The 16,387-nt window shown below is 35.3% G+C and overlaps 1 protein-coding gene across 2 annotated transcripts in view; it reads left to right on the top strand.

Annotated features, from left to right (window-relative positions):
- Drl-2 (tyrosine-protein kinase derailed 2) overlaps positions 1-16,387 on the top strand; it is a 55,871-nt gene that overhangs the window by 14,135 nt on the left and 25,349 nt on the right. For both annotated transcript variants that reach the window (XM_074101289.1, XM_074101288.1), the window contains exons 2-4: positions 12,671-12,798; positions 14,035-14,141; positions 14,997-15,127. In XM_074101289.1, coding sequence (XP_073957390.1) covers positions 12,671-12,798; positions 14,035-14,141; positions 14,997-15,127 — 366 coding nt within the window. The remainder of the gene's footprint in view (positions 1-12,670; positions 12,799-14,034; positions 14,142-14,996; positions 15,128-16,387) is intronic.

Genomic DNA, 16,387 nt, shown 5'->3' with positions numbered 1-16,387 from the left:
TACGCATAATTCTTCTATCGAGCATCTGCGGGAACTGTCTTTTTCTGGATCTCGAGGATCTCGAGGTAGAACTTGTACATACCAAATGTTATCATGATCGGTTAAGTATTTCAAGTGTGAAAGCGTAATATACAAACAAACACTCACATTAGCAATGAAAAAAAAAACAACCAAGAAAAAAAAGAAGTTTGGTAAAATAGTGCTGGAAGGGAGACGAAGGCCTTTTAGTTTTCGCTCAATTGCGAATGCGGGTGCGACATCCCTTCTATAAATTTATGAAGTGCTTGATTATCGCCACAGGAAACTACAACTCGCGCGATATTTCTCACATCTATTTAAATAATAGCTTTTACGGTAAGAGACATTATATCAATGGACTATGTAGAGATAGTTATATTTTGGCTTCACTCACTTGTTGCCAAAGTGTCACAGCGGTTGTGACCCGAGGGGACAGCAATTCCACTGATTTGCATGTCGTCTTCAACATTGCCCTGTCAGTTATGGGAAATTGTGCCATTTTCTGCGCGGCTAACAAATTGTGAGGAGTTTAGACAGGTAAAATGAACATGGTAAATTAAGGGGCCAACTACGAATTATGTCACTAATTTTAGTCATTCTATACCCTTCCCCCCTCTTTGTCTCAAGTGGTGCTGTGAAAATCGCAATTATTTTGCTCTTGTGTTTCAAATCGTAAGACCCCCGCTGAACTAAATGTGTAACTTATGGATGGACTCTATAACCAAGTTTTAATCTTACTAATATTAATAAAATTTGGTATTTATGTTACATAGCTGAATGTTACAAATAATAAAATAATCTAAGATAAAGATCGAGGGGTCAGCAAGATAAAGAAAGAGAATACGGATAATATAATATAGATAAGGGATCGAGATGTACTTACGCAAGTAAAATTTTAACTGCACGTCCTACCGGCCCTAGAAATTGAGTCGTATCAGATATCTATGAACGATTTGTTGTCAGATATTGGTGCTGGTGAATGAACCGTATAGAAATACATAATATATACGTGTGTGTCTATTCACATGCGATCACATCACAATCAACGTCAGTCTTTATGAGTAATAATTCACACAAGTAATTACAAAGCTCCAACAATGAAAATAAACATGGTGACAGTTACAATTGAACGTTTGAAATGAATAATAAAATGAATGATGACGCAATAAATGTTTCAGCTACTGCTGTAGCTTTCTTTTTGTTTATGTTTCTCTGTAACCAGTGCGATATAATATATAGTTATATAGACAATAGTTTTAAATTTTGTATCTGTTTGATCAGTTTTATTTTTTGGAATTTTATTATAAAAACGTAAGCGATTTCCCGAGAACGATTTTTAAGGTTCCGTAGTCGACTAGGAACCCTTATAGCTTCGCCATGTCAGTTTGTCTGTCTGTCCGCGGCTAAGCTCAGAGACCGTTAGTACTAAAAAGCTATATTTTGGCATGAATATACATATCAGTCACGCACGCCGACAGTGGTAAAATAAAAAAAATGATAAGTTTTTTTTCTAACCTAACCCTATAGTGTGGGAGTTGTCAGAACGATTTTTCGATTCAGTGATCTGTTTGCGAAATATTCCCTCCCCTTCTAAATCTAAAATGTTGGGTGGAAAAATTTGAAAAAAATCATTATGGTAGTAAGTAAGTACCTACATCAAATTTACAAGAAAAATTAAAACGGCTAAGATTGCTTGAGAATTATTAGTGTTTAAGAATAAATAGCAGCCTAAGGTATAAAATATACTTACCTAAGTTTGGATGATTCCGTCCTTAGAAAAATATTACTTGATTTTTTCGTAATGTCTACGGAACCCTATCTATGACGTGTCGGACACGCTCTTGGCCAGTTTTTTGGTTTTAGCCAAGTTTATAAGTTGGAGTTCCAAGCTTCCTGTATTTCTAGTAGCCTTTGGCTTATCGCCGTTTGTGGGAAAATCACGTAATTATATATTTCCTAACATACACAATTATTTCAAATACATAAAACGACGACAGGGTTAGGATACCTCTTTCCTTAAAAAAAGATTTTAAAGATTCTCGCGTCTTCAAATTATAGATTTCTCTAATTTCCCTCTTTTGCAAGATAAAAATCGTCTCATCTGCAGCAGATCCCTATAAAATAAGGCCGCACGAAATTATGCAACTAAAGTAGGTAAGCAAAACACATTCAATAATATTCATTCAATAATAATTATTCTATAATATACATAAAGATTCCATGCAGAGTAACACTTGGATATTGTTTTAAAATATAAATAATGACTTAACAAAACTTCGTTTAGAGTTTTGAGGTAAAAATTGTAGTCATCGTGCAATTGTAAAGCGTGTAATACAAGCACCGCGTTAGATTGCTTCTTTTGTCCCATTCGTCGTGGGAAAAGCGGTGTGCACACGACAGCAACCATTAGTTAAATCTTGTGACCGAGCAAAAACAGCTATAAAGGAATGTTACATTTAAACGTTTTCAAATGATAAGTAGTTATAACAGTTTTGAACAATAGTTCGATGTTCTTGTTTTTGTTGGATGCATCACGATATTATTCTCTCATTAGACCTTCTGATATTTTCGATGGCTGATAATAACGACAATAGGGGAGGATTATGGGGAGGCCTGTTATCCAACAGTGGACATCCTGCGGATGATAATTATGATGATGATGATGATAATGATGATAATGACGATAATGATGATGAACGACAGTAAGATGACGCTGCTCGATTAGTCGAAATATAGGATTTTTAATAATAATAATAATAATACGCTGCTCGATTAGTCGAAATATAGGATTTTTAATAATAATAATATTATTCAAAAATATTTATTCTACAACTCTTGCTACATTTACTTGGTGGATAACCCGTAAATGTAGTTAATACCAGCCTAGAGCTGAGAAAAACCAATCCTTCGAAAATAATAATAATAATACACATATTACACACACAAAGGCGAACTTATCATTTTAAGGGACAAAGACTAAAGGGTAAAAGTCAGTGAATGTGAAAGCTACTAATACATAAACTCATAACAAAAGAAACCTGGTATAAAACTAAACTGCTACCTATAAATATATAAATAAGCATAATACAAGTGATACAATATGAATCTAATACAGTAAAAAACAAAATTATAAGACACACAGGAATTCCGTGAACGATGCTAAAAGTTGATTATGTATAGGAAATAAAAAAATATATAGTTTTTAAAACATCAACGTCGTAAAAACGTAACTTTCTAGCACGTGGGATCAAAGAGTAGGCGGCTGGTTTATTTATTTCAGTTCATTAATATTATTATTACCGAAAGGTATCGAATATATCCCCAAAGGACGTGACCCTGGACATAAATAATCTGAGGACGCCGCAACAAGTGGATATAATGTTATTGGGATAACAACGTATTGCTTTATAGGAGTTTATTGGTTTATTTTTTTATTTGCTTTTCCTGTAAATTTGATCAACTCTTTGTTTGTTTGTTTATACTCTTTATTGTACAAAAAGGAAAAACAAAAAGGTTACATAAAAAAAGTTAAGTGTTAAGTACAAAGGCGGATGTTTGATAGGATATCTTGTCTTTGTGTTATTTATTTACGTAACTTCAGCAAATGGAATTAAAAATAGATCATCAATATCGTCATCAGCCAGAAGTCGTCCTCGGCTGTACAAAGGCCTTCCCCTTAGAACGCCACAATGAACGACAACTCAAAACTTGCATCCACCGGTTGCACGTAACTCTCACGGTGTCGTCAGTCGCCTGCCTGCCATCGTTTTTCTTGCAATCATGGGCGCCACTCGAGGACTTTTCTCCCGCAGCGGCTATCTGTTCTTCGAGCGATGTGGCCCGCCCATTGCCACTGCGTTAAAAGTAAGTAGATACTAATACTATGTTGTATTACAATGACAAGTAGAACTACTGTCTTATTTCTGTCTGGATAGAGGCATTTAAAATGACTAGTAAACTTTCTTCATCATCTTTATTTTTGTGGTAGTGAAAAGATTAGTATGTCAAAGTACATTTAAAAATTGACTGCCTGTTTACGTCACTATTAAATACAAACAACATCAAGAGAACCATTTATCTACACATATTCGATCCACAGAAAAAAATACATTAGAAGGAAAATAAAATAAACATCAAACAGTACAAAATTGTGCCGGTCTCAATTGACATAATGGTGCGGCAAACCGCAACGCTGTTTTTCAGTGGGACTCGTTTAAAAATCTGAATCGCGTACGAGGGTGGGACCTTTACATAATCAATTTCGCTATCATTTCTTCAGCAGATGTACGGAATGTCAATATCACATTAGCAGCACTAAGGTTCCACCCTGGTCTGCAATTCAGTTTCTTTGATTTACGTAGTTTCAATTCTACTAACTTGTTTAGTTATCAAAGCTTTTTCGAAGTGCAGTAAGTATACTTAAGAAACCTCTTAAACTTGTTGGCATCAGAATTTGGCACCATTTAAGCTGGTAGTGCGAAACAATGTAACCACTCCAGCAAAATTGCGTTGTGTTTTTAATGGAAACAAAATGGCTGAGTCTTTGGTAGTTTCAGCCAAGAAATGAAGATGCTAATTTGTCATTGGTGTAATGGCTATTGTTTATTGTTGAATGTTGATGTTCGTCCTTACAATTTTGCTGGGGTTGCGGGACAAGGAATCTTGTGTAATGTAAGTTTGCAAAGCGTCGTTATATTGTGACTAGTGTTTACCCGCGTTTTCGCACGCGTAAGTTATTAGATTCAGTAGTTGAATTGAATTTCCGGGATTTTACTGCATTTCCGAGGGAATTCCTATAAATTAAGGGTACATCGGGATTTTAACTGAAACACACAAACAATACTCACGAACTTTAATATCAGTAGTAATTATTCGTGTTGATGCTGCATAGTTGGTTTCATTAGAGCTGAAGTTGAAGAACTTAAATGTATAACTTACCTTTTCTCCTAAATATCCAAAATATACCATTTTCAACAATTACTTATTTTTTTGGCATCAGCAATATTATGTGCCATGAGTCACTAGAACTAACAAAGGCTGAATGGAAGCTGTTGAATTATTAACGATTTGTTTAGTCACCACCCTTGACGGGCTTCTGACACAATAATGGGCTAGAAACTCAATATCGGTGGGCACTAAGACGTACCAAATATTTTCTTGTAAATGATCTTTAGGGATCCCTAAATTAAAGGTCAATATCAATGTAATGTATTTTCAAACAGGTGGGACGGATTACAATAATGGTCAAAAATAATATAAGCTTTGAACGGTATGCTTTACCTATGAGCATATGAAATGCTGATAGATATTAAATAGTAGCAGAATTTAAATTGACAAGATTTATATAAATAAGTAGTCGTGTTTCAGTCTTGATATTGGTAGCCATTTTAGCTGAATCAGTCAGTTGTTTGTCTTTATTTTAGCTGAAAACATTATTATTTATCTTTTTTCAGTTTAGTACGTCCTAATTTCAAAGAACAGTGCAGTTCTTAGTATCCCAATTAAGCTGAATAATTTTCAGACTTTAATCTGAAACTTTTTTAAATTGCACAAAGCGCACGGCCACGACTATTATAAGACTGCGATGAAATTATACGCGCGACCGGGTGGCATGACGAGTGTTTTCTCTGTTCATTACGAGGCTGAGGCGCTCATTGGCAACTGAGCAAACATTGTAGTTCCCATTTAAATTTTACGTTACACACTTCATTACTACCACAAGAAAATAAGGTAGAACGTTGCAACAGAACTAAGAAGAAAGAAGAAATTATTGGCGAGCATTCCTCGCTGACGATCATAAGGATGCTAATAAACTTGAGCATTCACTTCTAACAGAACATGCAGCATTCATCATTTTTCAATCTTGTCGAATTAAACAACTAACTGAGCCAAAAATAGCTATGAAAATTTACACGATCATTCTAGGGAACACAAACGAAATAGTTTGGCAGATGCTCGGTAAAAAGCCTGAAGCAAATTTTCCGTCGTTACGCTTGAATGCGCGCTAGAACGCCAACCAGAATGCTTGCTAAAACGCTCCTGTTTATTTTGTGATATTTGAATTGTAAATTGTAATATGAAATTCGCTAGAATGCTCATTACAAGTGAATGCTCAAGTTAGTCAGCATCATTAGGATTTTATGAAATTTAAAAATTCTCAGTACACGCAATGAACAGGGAAAACGCTCGCCGCTCCACGGATCGCCCGTACCGTGGTCGGGCTATAAACGAGTTTTTTAACGGGCATTGAAAGCAACGGTTGGTCAATTAAGGCGGTAATGATGAGAAACTTATCAAAGGAGATATTTCGAAAAAGGTGATAATTAAAAACATAAATTTTAACGAAGCCGATTGTGCTATGATGAGACTGTCCTTTGAGTGTTTTGGAAATTGTTAAGTCAGGCGTTACTTTGCTATTTATAGGTAAAAGTTTAAAAGCTTCTCTGGCATGTAGTAGTAACGTGTCTGCTTACACAAGATGTAGATTCATTATCAATTTCTATATCAATTTTGTAAGGATGTTGGGTTATTGTTTAGGATTTTTATCTATACCTAAGTCATTTACCTACGCTACTTTATTCCAACATAATTTAACAAATAATTTTGTATAAAATAATTGTGTTAGAGCAGGTAAAATCAATATTTATTACACCTACTAAATCCAGCAATATTAGAAGTAGGTATGGAATAGATTTTTTTTAAGTTCGTCTAGATTTTTTCACTGTTCTAATAATGCTGTGAAATGAAAAAATGTTTTTTTTTTTAAACTTCGGTTAGCGATAATTTTAGCACAAAAATCATAAATACTTAGGGTATTTTTTTCTCCTAAAGTATGTATCTATTCAATAGTATAAGTGAAATTCAAAGCAGAGCCCCAAACTCTCTTAGCTGTGAGAATGTCTACGCTGAGCACTGTGACGTAATTAATTAGCATTATTACCTTTATGTGCTATACCAAAAATATTCATTTAAAAGGTGCAAATGACGCAATTGTAGAATAATAACCTAAAGTATCCAACATGAATTAAAAAAAAGAACGGAATTGTTTACTTATTAAAATTGGAATCGCAGGCTAATAAATAATAAGCCTGAAAAGCACTCGTAAGTCGCATTCAATTATATTCAAAAACCAGAGCAGGATGGGAATTCGCGAATATTCCGCTCGTGAAAATAAGGAACAAACTCAAATTTATAGCGGCGATAACGGAACTTCGAAAAGGCGGCATAAATTTCGGCTGAGTGTACTTTGACTTGTACATTTTGGAGTTACGAGCTCCGAAAAAGTTTCCAGCAGAAGCATATTTGGTCTTTTCTGCATGTCAAATAGTTTTCAGTGTGGGAAGTTACTAAATGGCGATGTTAATAGTTACCACAAAAAAATTGGTAATGTTATTACCAGAATGCCACCAGAAAGGGCGGTTAAGTAGTAGTTTTAGTTGTATCCCCATTGTAAAGCATCGATGAATATGACGAACCATTAGCAAAAATGTTTTGAATAAAATAAAAGAAAATATTTTCAAAAACATAGTAACATTAAAGTTAGCATACTTTTCTTAAAGCTAGATTAGGTATTTAAATAATGAAATTAATGAATAATCAATTAATTTAAAAACGAGTTTTTCACAATAACTATTTTTCTTTATCTAGGTACCTCAGTAACGTTTAAAAACTATAAAAAGCTACGAGTATTAGGTACTTACTACTTGTTCTCAATACTCGAACTGATCATGTAGGACCTAACATTGTATATTTATTTTCTCATAAAATAAATACGAATACTCCAAAAGAAAGCAAAATAATATCATCATTACAAACTCTCAACTCTCGTACATTGCAATAAAAAGGCAAATAAAAACCTATTCCTTTAGAAACGGGTGATGTTTTTCAACATTAATATCGTTTTGCTACAATCACACCTTAGGCGGCCGAAATCCGAGAGTCGCGTGCTTACGGCGACTTAAGGAGGTAAGGAGACAATAAATATAACGTTATCACCATTTTAATAAATGCTACCCCGAGTTTTGTGTGTAAATAAGCGTGGTAGGCAATAAAGGTTTTATCTACTGAAGTTTCCGAGCGACAAAACGTCAAGGAGGTTTATGCTGTTCGTAGATTAGGTTGAGGTAATTGTAATGGTTTGTACCAATTTCTTTGTGATGGAAGTTCATATTTGAAATATTACTATAGTATATACTATTAGAAATTGTTTAGATGTATTAGATAAAAACTTCAAATGCCTAGAAATTCTTGACAATGACCCTATTATGCGTTCGTTTTTAGTTTATGTTATCCACATCAAAGTAACTCCTTATATCGAGGTTTGGTAAAACCTACAATACCTCCCAAATTTGAATGAAAATATTATTACAATATTATATTTAAAGCCAGCCAGTGACAGCTCGTATGTAATTATGAAAATGCACTAATGACAATACGGAACCCTCGAGCCATTCCTTTGTATTAATGAGTCAAAGGCGCTAATACGGAGCTCTGTAGCAACCATTTTCACCTCAGTACCGTGCAAGCTAAGTCCAAAGTTCTGTGGCGAGGTTTTACTAATGAGACGGTGTTGCATTTCATAAAGGTGTTAGGCAAAGTAATATGAAATTAACTGTATTTGTGTACAAGAATTGTGCTTTAGATGGTGTCTGAGATTGTTTTGGACTAATGAGGGAAGGAGAATGATCAAAGGCGACCGTGAGACGACAGCTTTGGTGGTAAAATAGTTGTTAAAAAATTTGTTATATTTTTAAACATGTAATCTTCAAATACATACCTACCGTTTACAGTTTTATTTAACCAAACTGTATTGTCCTTGAAGGTTTTGTCTGACAATTGAGTATTTCTCAAAAAGTTCTCCCGTCATGAAATTGACAAGAAATCAGTTTTGACAAGAAATTATTAACCCTAAGGACGAGATCATAAAACGTCACGAAATCTTGTGAGGATAAAATCGTAATTTTGTAACTACATCAAAACTTTTTATTGGATCCAGCAACAAAGATTATCTGACTTTTTAACATTTTTACCTCAAGGTTTTGTATATATTTAAAAACAATATTACTTATTTTTTGTGGTGAAATAGCGTCCGAAAATATACTTTTTTTTTATAAGTGGACAACTGAAAAATTGAAAAATGGACAACTTTTTGAGAAATAGTCAATTAGAAGTTCTCATGATATTTTTTCTACTTAAGTCTACTCTAATAGTTTAAAAAGTCATTATAAATAGATGCTCCATGCAAGTGATATTATTTTCTATAATTAAAAGCCTCTAAATAATTTAAAACCAAGCAAAGAGTTAGCTCTCCGGTTGTCAGACAGCGGATAGATGATTTTATTAATAATCATAATAACCTAGAAGATAAGTATGGAGCATTTATGACTCATGTACTCGTACTACAGGGGTTTGAACAGGATATTATCTACCTTAAAAATCAGCTAGCCAAGGTATACGAAAACTATATTGTAATGTGCGTTTTGGTTGTTAAAATATTTCATTTCCTTTAGAAGGGACCAAACCCTAAAATTTTACCATGTAACTGGTAAAAAAACAAACAATGTAGCAAAAAAAAAAAAACAGTAACTTCACGTACTAAATCTTCCAAAAGTAAGTCAATCTACTGTCGCCCCTTCGATCAACATAGGGTGTCCCGAAAGTTGATACAGAGAGGGGTGATTCATCAATCGAGCGGAGTGTCGCTTCATATTCGGACCATTTCGGTTCGCTGTGACGCCTCTGAATGCGTGATTGGATCATCAAATCGGTCGCCTTAGGGTGCTTGGGTCTCATAAAATAATGTTAGAATGTGATTATAGGGATTTACGTAAGTTAATACTTATATTTCAAATGATTGTTGCGTTCATGAAGGACAATATTTACAAACTTCCTAGAAAAAAATAGTAAATAATTTTACCGTATATTATTTACCTACTTAGGTTCATGAAGCGAGATCTTTTAAAATAATTTACATGAAAAATTTACTTTAGAAAAATAAAAAAAAATGTACTTACTAAGTCACACCTTCGTAATCAAATTCACAGCAATTAATTAGTATTCGTCCATAACAAGTTTCGTCAGGTAATTAAAAAAATAAATTAAGCGAATAAGTACGCACCTACCTACAACAGCCTCCTTAAAGACGATAGTTATTTTACTATAAAAAAAATCTCAAAATACAATTATGTACCTAAGTATAGAAAATGAGTAATTGAAATGAAAAAAGTTTATTCAGCACACACATAATAGTTACAAACAAAAATACAAAAATATTTGAAATACAAAATATGAAAATAGGACTAAATGCTCTAGAAAGAACTATTGAGTTAGACTGCAAGGTGATTTACATTATCAATCTGACTTTTTTATTCTTTTTAACTGTCACAGCTGATGCTCAGTATTGAAAAAATGGAAATTAGAAGCCATCGAATCACCCGTATAGATACAGGGTGCGACTGATTGAGAATTTGTAATGCTGAATCGAATGTCAAAAGAGATGGATGTGTCGGATTGCATGGTAATGAATTGGGTTCAAACAGAATGGAATGTATCCGTGTATATGATGAAATGTAAAATTGAAATCGCTGCCTCTTCAGAATATTGATGAAGGTACGAGTAATCTATTATCATGTAAGAGTCATGCGTATATTTTAATTTATTTTCCGCTATTTAGGTGGTTACTTATGATTTAGAGGCCGTAAATGCGTTTTATTGTCATTTTTATCCGCATTTTTTTTATTCGACTAGATGGCAAACGAGCAAGTGGGTCTCCTGATGGTAAGAGATCACCACCGCCCATAAACATCTGCAACACCAGGGGTATTGCAGCTGCGTTGCCAACCTACAGGCCTAAGATGGGATACCTCAAGTGCCGGTAATTTCAGCGGCTGTCTTACTCTCCACGCCGAAACACAACAGTGCAAGCACTGTTGCTTCACGGCAGAATTAGCGAGCAAGATGGTGGTAGCAATCCGGGCGGTCCTTGCACAAGCTCCTACCACCTGCAAAAGCTTAGCTAGCTATTCCAAGTTTATTTCACAATTTTTACCCACGATGGAGCGAAAAATAATAATATGTGAGGTTGAAAGGCAAGGTTTGTGTATGTTGTGTTCGTAAGAACGAAAACAGTTTGGTTATGACCGGAGATGGTTCTTAGATAATTATGTGTTATAGTTTTAACTCGCCAGGAGGTATTGCAACAATTTATTTACCCAAAAATCTCACGTTTAAATCCGTTGTGAGCACTTTTTACAAACTGGCTATAAAAATGAGCACCCGAAAATATTCTAACGCTAGCTGCGCTCATAGAATTCCCTCAACAAAATCGTATGCAGCTAGAGCCCAAAATTTTGAAATGAATAATAAAAGTAAATAAATTAAGCGACTGAATTAAATGATTTATTTGAATTTGCTAAATAAATAAAATGATTATCATTCTTGAATATATTTTGTAGTATGAATTACTTGGTTACGGAATAAATTGCAACTTTTTTTGGACGCTACTTTGGAGCTTAAATCTTTCGAGAAAATCTTCTTAGTAATATTTTCAACTCTTAATTCGCTACAGCTAGAATATGACTTTCTTTACTTACCTTGCTTACAATTTTGATAAAAAGTGTATGTACCTAAACTCTTTATTGTACAAATTTAGTAAAAAAACACAATTGACAAACAATGAGATATGTACAAAGTCAAAGATATATAAGGATAAGTCAAGGATAGTCAAGGATATATGTGTATGTCAAAGTCTTAAAATATGACGTTTTAAATGTCTCGCATGTGTAAGAAATGGACGATCTGATATAAATTTATACAAAGTCATATATTATACAAATATCTGTAGAATGCACCTACTCAATTCTTTCTTTTAACTCTAAATCATCAGCCCTTAAATGTCAATGTACCTTAACGAATTTACTCGCGCTGCACATTAATTATGCAAAAATGCACTTTAGAAAAAACCAAGTTACGCCGAAAAGCTTTTTCACTGTTCAATATTTCAAATGGGTACAGGAAATCTTATTATTCTAATTCGGCGCACGATTGCAGGGTGCATCCCTAACGGGTCCCTATGGACATACAATTATCTGACTTACACTATTTTGCTTTGGTATGTATCGAAAAAGGCAAAGGTTCCCAAGCTGTCAGCGCGATATTGCGAAACTTCTGCGTAAGTTTGGACATGAAAAATGCATTTGAGCTTCAATTTGATGATTTGTCGGCATCTTATATTTTTAAACGAGCACTCTTGTGTATTTTTTTTATTTATATATTTTTTTAAATCGGGGATTTCGGGAACGGCTGTAACGGCTTTTGAAGGCTGTAACGCGTGTTTCTTTCTGAATTAGGTACAATAGTTTTTTTAGTGAAAAATTTACGCTCAATACGATCAGTAATTTTAACACTTTTGTCACCAGCGCAGTGGTTCAACGTTAAAGTTCCAATCAAGGACGGACGCGACTTAGTTTTTTATTTATTTATTAAGGTTACGTTTTACTTTTAAAATATATTTAAATACGTTTCTTATCCATAAAAATAGATTTAACAAAAAAACGCTGCGTACATGCCGTCCAGGTACTTCTTTTTCAAAAATACTAACAGTTTTCATTTTCACTAGGACTTATACACACTTTCATTTTGTTTTGTCACTCAGGTTTGGATGCAGAGCTTTACTACGTGCGGGAAGGAGTAGTCAACACTTACGCTACCGGCTTCATAGTGCCTGTGCCAGCCCACATTGCCGATCTCGAGTTCATGTGGCAGTCACTGGGCAGAAAACCGGTAAGTGACGATTAGCCTAAAGCTGGCGCTTAAAACCAATGCAAAATACCTTACTAAGAATTACAAGCTTTTTTCTTCATATTCTTAACATAGTTAAAAAAGTGACACGTAAAAAAGCCCTTTGCATACTTACAAAATACTTAAACGTTTTGATTTTTTATTTTTTTAGCATTTTGTATTCTATGAAGTTGTTTAAAAATCTGAAAACAGGACAGTGGGTGGTTTCATGAAACATTTACAATGGCAAACGTTGTTATGACAAATATAGACCACGTCTAGATAGACGTTTTCTTCTTTTTAGTTTTTTTAAAGCAGTCGGATTGCAGCACGCCATAATTAAATATAAATCATAAAAAAACAAAACGACATTTATATAAAAACTTTTCCACCTCTCTTTTATCAGACAAATCCAACGGCGCTCAAACCTTACTAACGACACTATTCACCATTTGTATTTGTTTTTGCATTCATCCAAACGCTCGGTTCCAAAGGTCGTAATTGCAGGAGCTTCCTGTGTTTCCAATTTGCCATGAAAGCAATTTAATTTCAGGAAACAAAAGGGCAGATTAAGTATTCGTTTTTCACGTTCTAACGACTACGTTGCAGCGCTGAAAAGGCTGAAAGTAGCGTCAACTTCATTTAGTACTATAAATTAAGCGTATGAGTGCTCGGCACTCTCTCAATAGTTGTCATCTTTAATTTTACAGCATTAACAATAGACGAGCTATGGAGAGAGCTATGCTTGGAGTTTCTTTGCGCGATAGAATCCGGAATACGGAAATTCGTCGAAGAACTAAAGTCACCGACATTATCTGGAAAATATGCAAGTTGAAGTGGCAATGGGCGGGCCACATTGCTCGAAGAACAGATAACCGTTGGGGAAGAAAAGTCCTCAAGTGGCGACCACGAACCGCAAGGCCTCCCGCCAGGTGAACTGATGACATCGTGAGAGTTGCGGGAAACCGGTGGATGCAAGTGGCGAGTTGTAGTTCATTGTGGCGTTCTAAGGGGGAGGGCTTTGTTCAGCAGTGGACGTCTTCCGGCTGATGATGATGATGATGAACAATAGAAGTAACAGCAATTATTGTCCTACTAATCCTACTAATATTATAAATTCGAAAGTTTGTAAGTATGCTGATAGCTGGAGATCTGGAACAACACTTTGGCCACTTACCCAGACGTCGAACGGCTGATAGGTACATAATGATGATAAGGATCATAATTTTTTTGTTACAGTTGCCGTATGTGATGGGCATAGACTATGAGAGCCGGGGGGCGATGCTGCCTCCTCAAGTCAACATCTCTGAAAGGGGGATGGTGCCTACCACGCTACAGGCTTTCAGGTGAGCATACAGATGTGAAAATTATGGAAGATTTCCAAAAAGTTGGAAAAGTACTTGTTAAATTTCTAGAATTTTTCACATGATATATGTATAGGAAATGTAAATTATAATAATAATAACCTTACCAACAAAAAGTTGGTAAACCCCCGACTTTGTCACTTCAAAGTTCAATACCTCAAAAACGGCAGAAACGATTTTGATAAAACATGTCTAAGAATCGCATTTAAATCGGTTCACCCGTTTAAGAGCTACAGTGCCACATACACACACACACAGACACAATATAGCGGTCAAACCGATAACACCCCTCTTTTTGCGTCGGGGGCTAAAAACGGAAAGTATCAATGAGGAAACCATTGTTAGAGAGCTGAACCTCGAAGGGAAAACATACCATTGTCGGTCAATCACCACAAGTAAAGGAACTTTGCACACTGCGCTTTTTATTCGCGCCGATGACGCGCGTTTGTTTCGATATAAACGCAATATCCACTCGAGTTATATAGCTGTTCTATCCAGACGTTTAACTATACTTACAAACTTTCATCAAAATCCGTCTGGCTGTTTTAACGTCAAAAAGTAGCAAATAAAAAGACTGACACTCTTTCTCGGCCCGGATAACACTGACATGGAAATACCGGCCCTGTTTTTTGTGTACTCGCCCATAGAAACTGACAGGAGCTTCTATGGGCGTGTACACGAAAAACAGGGTCGGTATTTCCATCCCGGTATTATCCGGGCCGGGAAAGAGTGTCACCCAAATTAAAACACACACACACACACACACATGTCATATTCAAAATCTTTCACATTTATAATATAAGTAGGATTATTGCAACTTACTATATTTATCATCAGGGTTCGACTACCATGTACGGGTAGCAGGAGCGCCGAGATCCTAGTGACGATGCAGATGAACATCTCGGCTCCAGATCGCAACCATAAAGACGTCAGACTGGTTTTCAAAAGAAACAAGATCTGCTTGAAAGGTTAGTATATCTATCGGACAAAAATTAGGTTAATCTTCAATTCAGCTTCTTCGTTTCTCCGCCGTACTATCAGGTGTGGAGTGAACACATCCATTATAACGTCATAGGAGAGTCATATTCCGGTTACTTTTGACAAGGATGTATCAAACTTTTTGATGACACAATACCTTACAATAGTCTGAGGCCGTGGTGGCCAATTGATTTGATCTATAGCCTTTCAAGCTGAGTTTAAACTCAGACTAGCACTTCTGAGTTTTTCGAAATCCATGTGTAAAATTACATTCGAAATTTACCACGAACCTTACGGTCAAGAGAAACATCGTATGACCCTATACTGCAAAGTGCAATTTGTGTGTAAAGTCAATCAGTGAAGAGGCCTGTGCCCAGCAGTAGGACGAAAGGGATAGGTAGGACGTATTGGGATAATAGCCTAAGAGTGTTAAATTTCATCACCCAATAGACATGATCGTAAAAAAAAGGAATGGAACTCATAGCATTCAAAAGCATCGAATGATTTCAGTTCCCTCTCCAATAAATTATTTTACAACTACCAATATAAAACCGGGGACAATTTGTTAAAGTTTCCTACACTTTCCCTAGCAATAATAATAACTATAAATCTACTTGGCAACATCGAGGATAGAGGGTATAACATCGAGGATAGAGGGTAGTTACTGCATTATTCTCTACCACTATCGAAGTTTTGTCATTTCGCGATATGAACGGTGTTTTATTTGTCAAATAAGGAAGTGTTTTTTTACAAAGTTGGTTCAAGATGAGTCATATTATTTCCGGAAGGTACCTACTATATAGCAAATTGGTGCTTTTGCTGGAGTCTACCATTGTTATTTACCAAATTTGACTACTAAACGTGAACATAATCTGTAATTTAAAGAGTAGCCAGAGCTATTTACTAGTACTATTTATTTATTTATTTGCCAATAAAAGATTACAACATTACAGTAAAATCAATGCGGTGTAAAATTCAAATTATACAAAGAAAAAAGACATTATAAATACAAAAAATACGTAACGAAAAAAAAAGAAATTTAGGGATTTTTATTTTTGCTTTCCTAAAGCGACGGTAGAGCACGCCCTCCGGCCAGAATTCGGAGTGCAGGAACATCTGCTGGTGCCTAGCCGACATTCGGAGTCTAAAAAAGCGAAATTTGTTGGCTCTATTAGAGTCGAGCGGGTGGATAAAAACCTCGCCTCCCTTCAACCGACCCCGAGCTGCCTCGCGGATGTGCTCGAAGACCT

The sequence above is a fragment of the Choristoneura fumiferana genome, chromosome 18 (genome assembly GCF_025370935.1).
Source record: "Choristoneura fumiferana chromosome 18, NRCan_CFum_1, whole genome shotgun sequence".
Classification (NCBI taxonomy): Eukaryota; Metazoa; Arthropoda; class Insecta; order Lepidoptera; family Tortricidae; genus Choristoneura; species Choristoneura fumiferana.
Note: the sequence above shows the minus strand (reverse complement) of the source record. Positions and strands in the feature narration are given on the sequence as shown.